The sequence below is a fragment of the Humulus lupulus genome, chromosome 3, assembly GCF_963169125.1.
Source record: "Humulus lupulus chromosome 3, drHumLupu1.1, whole genome shotgun sequence".
NCBI lineage: Eukaryota > Viridiplantae > Streptophyta > Magnoliopsida > Rosales > Cannabaceae > Humulus > Humulus lupulus.
The window spans coordinates 18,190,587-18,207,861 of record NC_084795.1 but is presented as its reverse complement, the minus strand read 5'-3'; the positions used below and the strand labels follow the sequence as shown (position 1 = coordinate 18,207,861).

General features: G+C 38.1%; 1 protein-coding gene and 1 non-coding gene across 2 annotated transcripts; one reads left to right on the top strand and one right to left on the bottom strand.

Moving 5' to 3' along the window:
* The first annotated feature begins 264 nt into the window (after positions 1-264).
* On the top strand, positions 265-408 carry LOC133828448 (small nucleolar RNA snoR137). Its single transcript, XR_009891059.1, has one exon. It is a non-coding gene; the product is annotated as a small nucleolar RNA snoR137 (small nucleolar RNA).
* Positions 409-457: 49 nt separating this feature from the next.
* Positions 458-3,504, bottom strand: LOC133822248 (protein SIEVE ELEMENT OCCLUSION B-like). The gene is made up of 7 exons (XM_062254520.1): positions 3,209-3,504; positions 3,014-3,100; positions 2,509-2,933; positions 2,309-2,412; positions 2,067-2,209; positions 1,482-1,973; positions 458-1,323 (listed from the first exon to the last, which is right to left on the bottom strand). Exons 1-7 carry the CDS (start codon positions 3,443-3,445, stop codon positions 685-687), a joined length of 2,127 nt encoding a protein of 708 aa, XP_062110504.1. The 5' UTR covers positions 3,446-3,504; the 3' UTR covers positions 458-684.
* Positions 3,505-17,275: the final 13,771 nt, after the last annotated feature.

Here is a 17,275-nt window from a genome sequence, read left to right as displayed (position 1 = left end):
CAATATATAATTTGGATTGCTAAGGTTACCAATGGTTCCAACACAAGGGATTGACATATTGTTATTGGTGCAATCCAATATCGAGTCTCACATATTTGAATTTAATAATTATTATGAGGTATCACTAATAAACTATAAGTTGCCATTTCATGTGGTGTTAGACACCATAAGATGACAAATAATTACACTCATATAATTCGTAGTGTTTGTTTTATGGCTTAGGATTGTGCCATTTTAATATATATGTTTTTTAAATCTTGTTTAATTGCTTCTTATGGTCAACCCCTTTTAATCAAAATATGAGGTATCTGTTAAAGTTTCGGAAGCAAAAATTAATTTTTAAACCAGTATTAAACAAGAATGTGTATTTTCCGCTGTACTTTGTTACCTGCTTTTTTTGGTACATTTTGAAATGAATCCAAGACCTTTAGGAAGTTTTGATATAAGAAACCAGGAATCAAGAAAAAAGTGGATTCAACTCAACATATTATCGAGACAAATAGTTATTCTCAATTACATAAACGAAAAAAAGAGTAAAATAAATGATGAAGAAGACCTTTATTAGGGTCTTCTCTTGTCATTATTTTGATTGCTTAATTATAAGCTATCATAGTAGTGATAGTTATAATAATAAGCATCAGCATCAAACATGCACGGTCTTTCTGAAAAAATCCCATGTCAAGTTCATTCTAGGCAGCAGCGGAACAAAGTGTAAGTCTCCATTAGACGGCCACAATCACAGCACTTCATGACATCAGGCAAGGCTGCGCTTGATGGTAGAACAAGGCTGGTGCAGTGGTGTGGCTCGAGGGGCTGGACATACTCCTTGAGGTACTCATCAAGAGCAGGCACGAGCCCAATCTCCTGCTGCCGTGGCTTCCAGACTCTGTGCTCAGTCAAGGCTTTGAGCATGTGTGTCCCTTTGCCCCGAACCATTTCGCCAATATCCTTACTCATCACAGCCCACCTTCCCTTGCTATAATCACTAGAGTCGTAGCTTAAAATCACGGTGATCCCTTCCAGTATTTGGTCGTATCTTGTGCTGTCAAACTTGGTCAATTGTCGCTTAGAATCCAACATTTTCATCAGCCTTAACCAGAAATAACTAATAAGGTTGCGGTCAAGAGTTCTGCTCAAGTTCTCTTTTTGGATTGTGTCAATAATGGTCGTCACAAGCTTCTCCTTAGTTTGGGTCTTTCCTACATAAACCATTTCTAGGTTGATGCCGGCCTCTCTTGCCACCTTTTTTGCAGCTATTGTGAAATCGCTGATCCACTCCATGTCTTCACCTCCATACAAGCAAATGTGTTTTCCCTCTTGAATCTGACACACAAACATTTAATAGTTATAAGACCAGTCTGGTAGAGGTAGAAGTCAAAGTTAGTCCAACCAAACTATTAATGAGATTATTACCTAGATTGAGGGTTCGTAGCATGTTTTTGTTCTGAAAAAAGAAAAAGAAAAAGAATAAGAAAACTCACCCAAGCATTCAAATTAGGCTCGAGGTTGTCAATGAGAAGATCAACGGACCAGCTCATCTCCTCCCACAACAATTTTTCTCGATTGAAGGTAAAAGGGTAGGCAGTGCTTCCCCAAATGCATATCATGTTGATAGCATCATGGTGCGCGATCGCACCTTGTTTGTCTATAACCACAAGCATAGGTTTTTTCTTGAAGTTCCACTTCTCTTTGATGTACCTTTTTACCACCGTTGATACCACCGATGGATGGTCAATGGAGTGCCATTCCATCTGCTTTTGTAGTGTCTCAAAGAGATTGAGTTTGTCTTCATCCCAATTGTCGAGAATTGGGACCCAAACTATCTCGTACTGACTATCCATTTTGGTCGGGTTATGCTTTTTTTGTTGATACATTCGTTCCAAGATTTTGTATTCCTGCCCGCGCTGGAGATTGAAATCTAGATCTGTAATGAGTAAGGCTACAGTCTTGTTGCTGAATTCTTCAGTGGCAACCTTGTTTAGGATAATATTCAAGTCATTAAGTGGTTTATTTATGCAGGAAAAAAGTTTACACAAATTGAAGTAAAGTTAGAATTTGGTGCAAACCTTTCTCTTGATGTAGCAATCATAGAGTGCCGGTTGCCCATCCTTGTAGTGGAACAAAGTAGCCAAAGACCTCGTGTTGTCAAGGTGTGGTGTTGTGAAAATGCGTTCAAGCTCCCTGAAAGCTTCTTCATCTCTTTTTTCCTCTGAATTAGACAAATATATGTATATATATATATATATGTTAGTTTGTTATTTATGGATATACTTGGATGAATATCAGGAGGGATTTCAATGACACTCACGCATGATTTTTAAGCAACGTTCAATTAACTCCATAAGGTGAAGCCTTTTGATGTTATTTAGTTTGTGAGCCAAGGACGACAGCTCCCACGACTCCGTCAAGAGACTTAAACAAGAACAGTTGAATGTTTTAGGAAATGTTTCAGAAAAGAGTAGATTATTTATCTAAGTTAAGTATATGGTAATCACATAAACTACTTACTCGATTGGTAAGGAGCCAGTGAGGGCGAACATTTGAGTTGAGGCAACAACTATGCTTCGAATGCTCCAATAAGCAACAGTGGGAACATTAGCATCGGCAGCAATAATCTCAGGGAGCTCATAAAACTCGACAAGTTTCTTGGTGGTGTCGATAATTTCTCCAATAAGAGCGAAGAGTGCATCTAGTGTTGGTTTCAAATCGTGAAGATGCTCCAATATTTCTGGCAACTGCTTAAGAAGAGCAATTGCCTTTGGGAGTGGATTAGTTGTGTATTGCTGAACAACAAGCCGAAACTTGCCAAAAGTGATCATTAAAGATACCAAGACTAGTGCAACCTTCACTTCCCAGCTGTAGTGCTTGACTAGCCGTAATATTTCAAGGACAATATTGTGCACGTCTACACCAGCCGAGCACTTACTGTACATCTGTGACCATAATATGCAATAGGATCATGAATGAACAAATTAGAAAGTGAACAAATTATGAGATGAAATCTTTTTTTTACCTCTAGGGAAATTGCACTGATGACCCTGGTTGGAAGATCAAACACCTTCTCATCCGCCACAGCAATGTCCCATTGTGTAATCGAGCCCTGTTACATGTATACATAGAAATATATATATATATATATTTATATTTATATTATTGTAATTGATCAAGGTGAATTTGCTATAGAAGTAATTATGTTATTAGTAAGTACCTGTGTGAATTTAAAGATGTCTTCACTTGCACGGTTGAATATGACATCAATGACAGACAGGACTGGTTTGACATAAAACCCACGCTCATTTGATTCATGAGTGGCAAGAATTTTCTTGCCCAACTCAGTGTCGTCCGTTGCCCCACCAGCGTGTGCACGACCTGCGCGGCCTTGCCCAAGAAAACTAGAAGCAATGCTTTGCTCGTGTTTGGGTAGCCCAACCAGCTTAGCTTCCATTTTAGCGCTTTCTCACACCTCTTTCGAAGCAAAGTATGGTGTTGTTTACCGTTTGGCTTTGGTTTTGCTCTACCACTTCTTGTGTAGGAAAGATATATGTGTGCATATTTATATGCTTCTCTGGTATTGAAATTCTCTTTTTTATTTGTCTTCTTCTTGAGTAAGTCTCAGACCAACGGAATTTTCATATTCTTTTTAAAAAACTATATTCGTCAAGTAAAGTATTATATGTTGTACTCATGTATCAGTTTGGTTGTCATTATAAGATTTTAAGGAATATAAGTTATGAAATATTGACCGTGACTTTTTACTTGTCCTAAGACATTCTGATCTAGTTTTCTTGTCTCTTGCATTTATTTATTGATATGTATTATGCCTTCCTTCCAAAATAAAATTTTATGTATTGTCTTATTATGTGGATACTTACAAATCTATTGTCTTTTTTTTTTTTAATTTTTTTTCTCAATTATTTAACTAGGAATTTAAATTAAAGTAATATATATCTCATAATAAACTTTACTACACTACTACAAAAACAAAATTTTAGGACACTTTTTAGGGCATTGACCTAGATGTGAGCTCTAAAAACAACTCTTGGACTTTTTAGAGCACTTATTGAGAGTTCTTAAATAATTTCTTTTAAGACACGCGGTGCGAGACCTAAAAGATGATGTGTGTCATAAAAGTTTGAATTTTTTTTTAACAAAAGTTCTTTGACTTTTTAGGACTCCTTAAAGAATTTCTTTTAGGATATACGCAGTGCGAGCCCTTAAACCTGATGTGTGTCCTAAAAGTTAAATTTTTTTTAACAAAATAAGTTCCTGAACTTTTTTGGATACTCAATGAGAGTCCTTAAATAATTTCTTTAAGGACATGCAGTACGAGCCCTAAAAACTTATGTGTGTCCTAAAAGTTAGAATAATTTTTTTAACAAAAGTTTTATTATATATTAAATCAGAAAAGAAAAAAACACTCACCTCATTCTCTCTCCCTTCCTTGGATTTCCTCTCTCTTCCCCCATTTATCTCTCTCTCTCTCTCGCAACTTTTTTGCAGCCACGAACGACGGCTCTCCAGCCACACCCCGCCTACACGCACTACCCAGGCATCTTCACAGGCCCCCAAAACCCCCAGCCCCGCAAGCCCCTAGCCGCACGCGCCCCCTAGCCCTCTCTATGGAGCTTCCAAAGTTTGTCGACTATGTGGGTTTCCGAAGAGTTTTGGGCCTTATTCGACCACCTCGACTCACCCCGAGCCAAATGACCACCACCACTGCATTCCTTGTGCTTTGGGCTTCAAAACCCACTAGAGGATCAAATTCAATTGTCATCGGAATTGGAATCGACATTTGCCGGAATCCATGGAGATTCGAGAATTCATGGCTTTAATCTAGCAATTCTAGGCCTTTCCAAGAGAAACCACCACCACCATGGCATTTCTCGAGCTTTAGGCTTCGAAACCTAGTCATCATTTTCCTGAACCACAATCGTGGGGTGGTGGCATCGCCGTCATCGTCGGAACTCCGGCAGGAGCTTTGGCTACCAATATTTAGGGCTCGCAACGCGTGTTCTAAAAAACTCACTTTTTAAGGCTCTAAAATAGAGGGCTCGTGCCCTGTGAGCCCTAAAAAGCCTTTTTTGTAGTAGTGCGATGGATTATTACATAAATATTCTTGTAGAAAGAGTTTAAACGGAGTATTTTATAATATAAAGGATTTTTTGACCATTTTTTAACACATTTAAAATAATTTTAAAAATAATTATATAATTTCAAAGGAGGTTAATGTGTCATACAGAAGTCATATATCAAAAAGATTTCTTTATTCTTTTCTGTGTATTCACTACTACAAAATAAAATAAGGATTTTATGACTTTATTTGAGAGACATTAAAAGTCTACAATGTCTCCCACCAAGGGAAACGTTAGAGGTGGAGTCATTGTAGGTGGACTTTCAATGTCTCCCATAGGGAGATGTGAGAGACATCTCACGTCTCCCCACTACAAAAATGAAGGGTTTTGCTGGCACTTTAATATATATGAGCTGACAAAGGTCATTTTCCTTGGTGCTTTGTATATAAAAGCACTAGCAAACACACCCCCATTTTCTGTCTGTAACTTCGCAATTTCTTGAGACGTTTATTGACCTATACAATAAATAATTTTAAAACAAAACACCTTTTATTATAAAGTAATCAAACATGACTAACAACCGAATGTTTAAGAAGTAAAGAAACTTCAGAATTTCGTAGTTATTGTAAATAAATAAAATAAAACAAACATTTGAATCCAATAGTAAAACTTAAAACTTTATTTGAATTCATAATGAAATTCCCTTATAGGGCCGACCCATACGGTTGTTAAATCCTTGACATGTACACCCACCGCCAAAGCTCTCCAACTCATTGCTCTATAACCACATCTTTGCCTTTACCTGCAGCACAGAGTACCCATGAGCCAAAACCCAATAGGAGGAGTTGTGTAGGACACAACCCCTTAAAACTTACCCAAGAACATAATTCAAATCCAAATAAGAAACATGTAATTAATCATAAATCAGTTATAAACAGAACAAAATAATCATAGTGCATTCAAGCACAAACGAACATAAGCATTCATTTCATCATATCATAAGAATGACAATATGAACATAGACATCCGTTTAAGAACATAAGAATGTCAAGCAACATATCACACATACAAGTATCAACATAAGTAACATGCAACGTAAACTACTTATAACATGTAACATTCACTAACATAACCATACATCTAGCATAGGTAATTAAACATAAAAATTCCATCTTTAAAAGTACGTCAAGCGTACACCCTGTGTGCAAGTGTCCACTCTTTGTACCTCAAGTCCAAGCAAAAAATCGACACACACACTTTCACGTCCCTTCAAGTATCCTTAGGGAGTCTAAACATGTTACACAATATCAAAGTCTTAAAACTCAAACCAAACCAAAACCATAATAGAATGCACCCATGTCCTTCTTAAAGATAACTCGTACTCATAATATCCCTAAGAAAGTCTTAAACTCTACTGCTTAAAATCCCGAACCAAAAAGGGTATCAATTTATATTAAAAAAGGTGCATTAAAATAAAAAAATATGCATTTCTGGATAACTAGCGTGGTTGCGCCAGTGCCAGGGCATGGTTGTGTCCATAGAACTTTCGGGGAAACCAACAGAGTAGCGCAGTCGCGCCAGGGCTGGGCACGGTTGCGCTAGGCCCTTTTTCCTGGAAATCGCAGAAGCTATTTTAAAGCTTAGGAATCGACCCAAATCGCAAAATTTTGACCCCAAATAATCAAATCAGCCATCCTAACATGTTTCTAATCCTTGGAATCTAGATATAATCAATCCTAAACCTCTAATAAACATTTATAATCCCATATACATTTGAATCCCTCCTGCAAAATCAAAACCTAGATCTATCATAACTTGAATAACACTGTTCAAAGAGTTCATCTTTCATATTATCAAATTAAATCTTCAATGTAATGACTAAAATTTCCTAATAAGGTTTATGACCTTGATTAGGAGGTTGGGAGGGCCATAATTGATTTATTATGTAATAAAATGATAATATTCATGTTTAGGTGTATGAAAAATGCATGTGAACCCACTTTTGATTTATTGGGTGATTTTCATATTTTGGCCATTTTGGGCATATTTGGCATATATGTGGTATGTGTGTGGTGCTTCATTATTATTTGGTTATGATAGGGTTACTCAGCACGAGACGATCCTAGGAGGGAAGCTAGTGGAAAAGTCACAACGAGATTTATACTTGATTCGGAGTGAGTCAAGGGGTATTTAGCACATTACCGGGTTATTGGGTAATGGGAATAAGTATTTGATGATAAATTGGGAGTTAGTAAGATCAGGGAGAAATTCTGGAAGTTTTTTACTATTTTACCCCTGGGGGCGTTTTCGGGATCCCGAGCATTAGGATTTGTTTGAGGCTACTTAAGCTTGAAGTAACCTGTTAAGAAATAAAAAGAACATTCAGAACGTTCTCTCTCCTTCAAAGTTCCATTTTCGTCTCCCGATCGCATTTGCGAAGGAAACTTGAGTTCTAGGACTCGGATTCAAGTGAGGATCGAGGCGTAGTGATTCTAGGGAAAATTAGAAGCTTATTAGCCAGAGGATTTAGTTGGGAAATGACATAATTGAAGGTAATCCAAGTTTTAAGGTCTAAGTTTTTAAAGTTTTTAAGCTTGAATTCAATTTTATGTTTTAATGTGTTTTTGGTTATTTTGAAACTTGGGTTTGAATGGTTTTGGATAATTAGGATGTTTGGGAACTTTGATTTTTGGATTTGGAGATGTTTGGGTAGGATTTTGGAAGGTTTAAAAATGGTAAAATTTAGGTTTTGGCTGGGTTTCGAGGTGGGGCCGCAGCCCTGTTCTTGGTGGTGCTGAAGGGCCTGGGGGCTGCGGCGCTTGGGGAGGCGGGCCGCGGCAATTGGGGCAGGTGCTTGAGGCTGGCACCTATGTCATGGCTGGGGGCCGCGTCGCTTGGGGAGGCAGGCTGCGGCGCTTGAGGGAATTTGTGGCCAAAGTGGTGTTTTGATCGTGGGAACTCAAACCTTTGGCCTCGAGATCATTCCTATTACCCAGTTTAGTAGGATTCGATGTCTCGGAGGCTAGGTCTTGGTCAGGGAACCTTTTATTACTCGTTTTGATGAGGTTTTATGTTATGGTTGTGACTAGGTTATCACTAGGGGATTGGAACCAGGATCGTGCTTGTGACTCGTTTATTGGTAACCTGTGCTTGGACCAGAGGTAAGAAAACTGCACCCAGTATGTGATGCATGTGATGCATAAGTTACATGAGATTAGGGCATGGCATGAATATTGAAATTAAGATTGACCAGAGCTTGAGACTCTGTATTTGAGCATGATTATAATTTGCTTTTGATTATTGATTAAGCATGCTAAATACCTTATATCTGAATATTTGACATATGATATATGTCTGTTTGCATTACCTCATTGAGGAAGCATTGACTTATTAGTCAGGGATTGACATTGGTGTCAGTATTGACTGGGAAGCTGTGACTTACTAGTCAAGTTCGACAGTAGTACCTAGCACTGGTCATATGGCATTGACTTATGAGTCAAGGACGGTTGTAGAGTTTTTAACGCAAGCCGATAAAGATCAGATCTAATCGACATTTGCATTGAATAACTCATCATGAGCATTAATGCCGGACTGACCTCAAGTTCGATGAAAACTAAAAGCGCTTGTCTAGTCTAAAGGCTAGTTACTTAGAGCCAAAAGCTGAAAAGGCTAAGGTGACCTACACGTTACATGGCTAGGAGGGTATGGGACCTCCGAGATAGACTTATTAGTCATCTGACCGAGATGGACTTATCAGTCATCTGACCGAAATAGACTTATTAGTCATCTAATCGAGATAGACTTATTAGTCATCTGACCGAGATAGAATTATCAATCATCTGACTGAGATAGACTTATTAGTCATCTAATCGAGATAGACTTATTATTCGTTTGGTCGTCAGAATTAGAATCGACGTTCGCCGGAAGCCATAGTGATTCGAGAATTCATGGCTCTAATCCGGCCATTTTAGGCCTTTCCAAGAGAAACCACCACCACCATGACATTCCTTGAGCTTTGGGCTTTGAAGCCCAGTCATCATTTTTCCGAACCACCATCGTGGGGTGGTGGCATTGCCGTCAATGTGGAGCTCCGGCGAGAACTTTGGCTACCAATTAATTTTTTAAAAATTAAAAATTAAAATTTTCAGGACTCGCAATGTGAGCCCTAAAAACATTCTGTCGGGGCTTGCAATGCGTGTCCTAAAAAATCTCACTTTTTAAGGCTCTCAGATAGAGGGCTCGCACCCCGTGAGCCCTAAAAAGTCTTTTTTGTAGTAGTGCAGTGGATTATTGCATAAATATTCCTCTAGAAAGAGTTTAAATGGAGTATTTTTTTATTTTAAGGATTTTTTGACCATTTTTAAACATAATTAAAAGAATATTAAAAATAATTATATAATTTCAAAGGAGGTTAATGTGTCATACACAAGTCATATATCAAAAAGATTTCTTTGTTCTTTTATGTGTATTCACTACTACAAAATAATATAAGAGTTTTATGACTTTATTTAGGAGACATTAAAAGTCGACAATGTCTCCCACTAAGGGAAACGTTAGAAGTGGAGTCATCGTAGGCAGACTTTTAATGTCTCCCATAGGGAGATGTGAGAGACATCTCACGTCTCCCCACTACAAAAATGAAGGGTTTTGCCGGTGCTTTAATATATATGAGCCAACAAAGGTCATTTTCCTCGCGCTTTGTATATAAAAACGACAGTAAACACACCCCCATTTTCTGCTTGTAACGTCCCAATTTCTTGAGACGTTAACTAGCCTATACAATAAATAATTTTAAAACAAACACCTTTTATTATAAAGTAATCAAATGTGACTAACAACTAAACGTTTAAGAAGAAAAGAAACTCCGGAATTTCGTAGTTATCGTAAATAAATAAAATAAAACAAACATTTGAATCCAACAATAAAACTTAAAACTTTATTTGAATTCATAATGAAATTCCCTTATAAGCTTGGCCCATATGGTTGTTAAATCCTTGACATCACCCACTACCAAAAGCTCTCCAACTTATTTCTCTATAACCACATCTTTGCCTTTTCCTGCAGCACGGAGTACCCATGAGCTAAAGCCCACTAGGAAGAGTTGTGTAGGACACAACCCCCTTAGAACTTACCCAAGAACATAATTCAAATCCCAATAAGAAACATGTAATTAAATCATAAATCAGTTATAACCAAAACAAAATAATCATAGTGCATTCAAGCACAAACGAACATAAGCATGCATTTCAACATATCATAAGCATGCCAATATGAACATAGACATGCGTTTAAGAACATAATAATGTCAAGCAACATATCACACATGCAAGTATCAACATAAGTAACATGCAATGTAAACTACTTAAAACATGTAACATTCACTAACATAACCATACATCTAGCATATGTAATTAAACATAAAAATCCTACCATTAAAAGTACGTTAAGCGTACACCCTGTGTGCAGGTATCCACTCTTCTTACCTCAAGTTGAAGTAACACAGATCCATACACACAATAACGCATCCCTTCAAGTATCCTTAGCGAGCTTAAACATGTTACATAATATCAAAGTCTTAAAACTCAAACCAAACCAAAGCCATAATAGAATGCACCCATGTTCTTCTTAAAGCTAACTCATACTCATAATATCCCTAAGAAAGTCTTAAACTCTATTGCTTAGAATCCCAAACCAAAAAGGGTATCAATTTATACAAAAAATAAAGGTGCATTAAAATCACAAAATATGCATTTCTCGACAACTGGCACGGTCGCGCCAGTGCCTGAGCGTGGTTGCGACCACAGAGCGTCTGGGCTAACCAGCTGAGTAGCATGGTCGTGCCAGGGCTAGGCGTGGTCAGGCTAGGCCCTTTTTCCTGGAAACCGCAGATGCGATTTTTAAACCAAGGATTCGACCCAAATCGCAAAATTTCGACCCCAAATCATCAAATCAGCCATCCTAACATGTTTCTAACCCTTGGAATCTAGGTATAATCAATACTAAACCTCTAATAAACATTCATAATCCCATATACATTTGAATCCCTCTTACAACATCAAAACCTAGATCTATCATAACTTGAATAGCACAGTTCAAAGAGTTCATCTTTCAAATTATCAGATTAAATCTTCAAAGTCTTTCACCCCTTGTGCAATCCTCAGTCCACCAACATTTAACATCTACACTCTCTTTTGAATCTCCAAGCCTCAAAATTCTAACAAAGAACAAGAAGGATATTCTTGGCCTGATATTCTATCGTGTAATGTGAATCAAAAGTGTCTGACTAATGTATAAAATTCTAAACTTAATTCCTATTATTAATTTTATTGGTAATTAATATTTGTTGACCTATGAAATTGGCCAATGGTTGTATGTACATTATAGACACCTTTTGAACGAAGTAAATGTAATATATGACAGAGTACAAATATCTTAAACAAACAGACATAAATTTATAGTGGTCCAACCCTGTTCTGATGAACAGTAATAACCTAATCTACTTAGTCTTTAGTATTGAATCACTCAATAGACAATTATACAAATGAACTGAAGAATTCACTCGTCACCAATTTTCCTAGAGTCTCTCCCCAGAAAATATCCGTCTAACAATCGTCCAAAGATACCCCATTTATGAAGCCCTGGGTCCTTTATTACAGTACCCATGGGCTGTTACATGATCAGTAATACTGGGGATCGTGGATTGGCACACGATCATTGTGAGTGGAGATACTTGTCCATCTCCCCATGATTATGAGATCATGGGTCTTCTCATTTTTTCTCTGGATCATGGTTGACAATGCATGATTGAAACCTTTGGGAAAACGTTAAGTCTTGGTTGGTCCATGAGACTTAGGTGCTAGGCCTAATGACCCTTTAGAGCTTGGGTGCTAGGCCTGATGACCCTCTGGATGCTAAGCCTGCTGATCTTCTGGGTGCTAGGCCTCCTGAAATTCTGGGTGCTAGGCCTGATGACCTTATGGTACTAGGCCTGATGAAACGATTGTGAACTTTATGTGTATTTGGGAGTTTAGGCTGACTAGCCTATGAAGAATAGGGTGGGCCGACCACCCATGTGGCTCTTGAGCATGTCATGTCGACCACCCCTAGGGGTTGAGGTCAGGTCGACCACCCCTAGGGGGCTAGGGCCAGGCCGACCACCCCTATGGGGTTTAAGCCTGGTCAACTTCCTTATAGGTCCTAGACCTATGCTTTTTTGCTCATCAGTCTTTTTTTAATACTTTGTCGTTTTTCCATGACCTGTGATGTCACATGCCATTTCTCATTCGCCACATCATCTCTTGAATTTTGAGGGATAACATTTGCCCCCCCAAGTTTATCGTACTGTGTTCAAAATTACGGTAAAATTGATTTGACCCGAGAAACATATCGTAGCAGTATTCTATCTGCAAAGTACCTCGGGACATTACGTAGTACTTTTACAAACTATCGATAATTTGCTCAACACGTATTTTTCAAGGACAATTGTAATTCCTAAAAATAATTACATTTTTCAAGGAATTTAGAAGTCCTAAATATATAATATATTTTTCAAGGATATTAATTCATAAAAATACAAAATATTTTTCAAGGAATTTGAATTTTTAAAAATACCAGATATTTTTCAAGGAATTTGAATTCCTAAAAACATGGTTAGCCTAAGAGGCTATAAGTAGGGCCTCACTCATCAGACCCTGACCCATGCATCTCCTTCAGGAAATTATGAGCTGTGGAATTTTCCAATTCTTCATCAAATATGTGTCTCTTGTCTTTGGCAAGTATTATTTCCCAATCTTTACGTCTTTGATGAATATGTCTGACTTTCCTTACTTTGCTCTACTTTGATTCAAAACAATGAACTTGTTTGTAATAAAAAATTGGCTTGAACCTTGGCTCTTTTTGTGTGATGCTTTAGGGTTTAGAGGTCAGTAGGCCGACCACCTTCATATTCACCAGCCTGGGTGATTTCTAGGCTTGTAAAACCCTAACCTAGGCTGACCACCCTTGAGATTCACTAGCCTGGGTGATTTTCAGGCTTGTAAAACCCTAGGCCGACCACCCTTTAAGTTTCCCTAGCCTGAGCGATTTCCAGGCTTATAAAAATTAGGGTTGGGCAATTTTTTGGGCTTCATATCTAGGCATAGGCGATTCCATGGTTTTGGATCCAGGCATAGGCGATTTCTAGGTTTGTAAATTCCATCATGGACTGACCACCCCTAGGGTTTCCTTGCCTTGTGCGATTTCTAGGCCTACACATCCCATCATGGGCCAAGCAACACTAGGGCTCCTTTAGCCTGGGCGATTTCCAGGCTTGTGAAGTTCATCATGGGCCGACCACCCTTAGGGCTTCCTTATCCTGGGCGATTTCTAGGGCCACAAAATCCAACTCTAGACTGCATTCCCATGTCCTGGGAAATTTCCAGGGTTCCCAGACCTGGGTGGTCGACCCAAACCTTAGCATAGGCCAACCACCATACTCCTTGGGCGATTTCCAGGGATCCAAGATGTATTGACCTACTTCCTTAGAGCCGTTACTATGTGAGTTAAAAATCTACCACTATCTCGTTAATTGAGGTTTTGGGTTAAAAGTGTGACTAAACTGAAGTTAAACTCGTTAAATGACAAAAAATATAAAATTTGGGCATTCAATGAAATCTTAGAATGTTTTACAGTTGGGATCCCAAAATATTGTTTAGAAAAAAAATACAATACAGATCAAAATATACACATGATTGACTTAGGTGACAAAACAACTATTGCAGTACATTTTCCCAAAAATAACCCTGGCCGTGGCAGCCAGGGAGGCCGAACATGTACCCGTTTCTCCATGCTCTCTGTACTCATGGTCGACCTTTCCCTTGCCCTTACATGCACCATACACTACAAGAAAAATGCTTTTAATAACACCAAAAATGTGTTATCAATACATACCATAACACTTTTTGATGTGTTAAGACCGACTATGTTATCGTAGGTCAGGGTACTTTACATAACACTTTATCATTGTTATACATATGTGTTATTATACTGTCAACTATAACACACTTTCTGTATTATTTTAATAAATAGATAAGTGTTTAATTATATTATTTATAGTCGATTATATAACACATTTCAATACTTATAAATTTGTCTTATACTACACTTTAGTATAACACATTATTTGTGTTATATAATGAAGTTTGCATAACAAAATTCTCTACTTATAAAAAGTGTTATTGTAATAGATATTATAACACATTTTTCGTATTATTTTAATATTTAGATAAGTTTAAATTCTCATTATATATTCATTTATATAACACTAATTTGTTCTATTATATTTTAATTTTTTATATATAATTAAAATTAGCTTTCTAATATATACTAGCATCATCAAATGAACTTGATTTTCAAATAACAAATAGTAAAAAACATTCAACATTATATTAACAATCCACAAATTAGTTTAAAACATTCAACACTGTCATCAACAACAAAATGTTCTTAAAGTATTCAAGTAGTCTTAAATATTCAACATATAAGCCTTGAATGATGATTTCGGTAAGTCCAGCACATGGTAGTAAAGGAATGTGATGTGAGGATTATAGCAAGGACAAAACAAGATACTGAGAAGTAAAAGAATGTAGTGTAGACAACCAAGTGAGGAGCCCCATCTTTCAATTTATGCCATTGAACATTTTTTGCCAAGTTGAATGCTGGTGAGAATAGAGAGAAGCAAACACCAGCAAGGAAACATATGGACAGAACAATGAGAGTGCTTTTCCCAAACACCTGTAGCAAGAGTTATAATTATTAAATGTGATAGAGAATCTGAGATGTTTGGATTTGAATGTCAGGTGATGAACGCCCAAATATTGTTGTGTAGTATTTTTGCAACACAAGATTATCACTTTTCATCTAAATGTGAGAATTTTAATTGATTTTCCATACTAAAAATTATTGTCTTTTACAGTGCCATCTATAATGGTATAGCTCGTTTTCTGCCCATTCTCATTATCCTTAAGTGCACCATCAAACAAAACAATTAAGTAAAAATTGCATCACTCAACAAGCTCGATGATTTTGTTTTTAAAAATGAATAAAAACATGATAATTCTTTGATAACCTTAAAATTTAATGAATGAAACATACCCCTCTTTAGATGAAAAACCTTCAAGCTTTTCTTTATTATCAGCTGCATTAGATGAGTGGACAGTAGAAACAAGGCAAACTGCAACCAAGAAGCAGCCAACGCCAGGGAAAAGGATCTCGGCTCTATTAATTCTATTGTCTAAAAAGTAATTTGAGGTTGTTCCTGTAACGCCCCAACTCCTGGGACAGTTACGGTGTGCCTTGTAAACAGTGCTAAACTCGCTAATCGAGTCATTTGGCCAAAACGTGTAACTAAGTATGATTAGCGGTTTAGGGTCTAAACATTTTGGTTAAGATGTAACGTTTCACTAGAACGTTTAATATATATATTGGGATCCCGAAAATATAATTTCAGAGTCTATTACAGAAAATATTTACAACAGGCCGTTCTAAGCGGCAAAACAGGGTTCAACCCTAGTTCCACTTTAAACCTCGGCCGTGGCGGACGAGCAGCTGCATATGTACACGTCATCACCTAAGCTCTCCAACTCAAGGATGGTCCAGCTTCCTTTTGCCTTTACCTGCACCACGTAGCACCCGTGAGTCGAAGCCCAGCAAGAAAACATAATACGTCATGATATAATATCAACAATAACCAAAGTAACCATTCAGAACCAACGGTCCATACAGGTAGGTGACAATAGCCAAAAGTCACAATAATGAGCATCGCTCCCTCTAGCCATGTGACGATAGGATCACCAGGGCTCAACTGATAAGTGATTCTTTCTTAGGTTCGTTTAGGACAGGTGCAAGGTGATTAATCACCAACATAACCTTCCTCACGACTCTAGAGTCGAAACTATGGACAACATCCCTTAGCCATGTGACAAATAGTCACTGGGGTCATATACCTTGGCTATAGTCATCTGGTCATAGACCAGGCAAGCGCTTATAGTTCTCATTGACCTTCTGGTCGGTCCAGCACTAATACCCCATATGAGTCATTCAATGCCGACCTCGATTAGATCTAATCTTTATTTGGCCCGGCGTTCACAACGCCCTGCCACCTCTGACCCTTAGGTCGGTAAAGCACGACCAGTGCTCAGCTCGTGGTGAACTTAACTAATAAGTCACAGCTTCACAGACGGATCTGACACCATTGTCGATTCTGACTAATAAGTCAGCGCCATACACAAGTAAGCCATGCCACCAAACATATATCACATGTCCAATATCCATAAACAAGGTATTCAGCATGCTTACTTAACATATATTAGTACAATTAGGACTATGCATTAACACAGAGGCTCAAGCTCTGAACGATATCACACCCAGTATACAAAGCATGTCCTAATCACACATTTCTTATCCATCATATGCAATATATTCAACAATCCAACAAGCACCAATAACAGCCATGCATGTCACATTTAGTAATCAACCAACATGCATCAGGAATAGCCATGCATGTCATACATAATAATCAACCGACATGCATCAATAATAACCACGCACGTCATACTCAGTAATCAACCAACATGCATTATAATAGCCATGCATGTCACGTATACACAGGGTGCAGTTTTCTTACCTCAGATCCGAGCTAGAATCAATATAAGAACGACCCTTGAGAACGGTCAACCTTTAAGCCCTTAGCGGTCACCTAATCATAACTAAATATAGAACACCATCAATAACATGATAACCAAAGGTTTTCAAACCAATATCTAGCCTCCAAGAGATCAATCCAAACTAATCCAAGTAGTAGGGACACTCCCGAGGCCCGTAGCTAAGTTCCCGGGGTCAAAACGAGCAAACGGGGTGAAAACAGGGCAAGGGCTGCGGCCCTAGCACCTTGGGCCGCGGCCCCCAGAATTTCCAGAGGCAAGCGCCGCGGCGCCCCACACAAGGGCCGCGGCGCCCAGCGAAACAGAAAGGCCACCTGCTAACTCGAGCTAGGGCCGCGGCGCCCAACCCAGAACCATTCTCCAACGTGTTTCCAACACTTCAAAGTTCCCAAAAACACACCTAAACATTCCCCAATCATCAAAGCAAAGTTCCCAAGCTTCCCAATACCTAAAAACCCTCAAAACCCAAGGTTCAAACAAACTGAAAACTCAACGATTCACAAA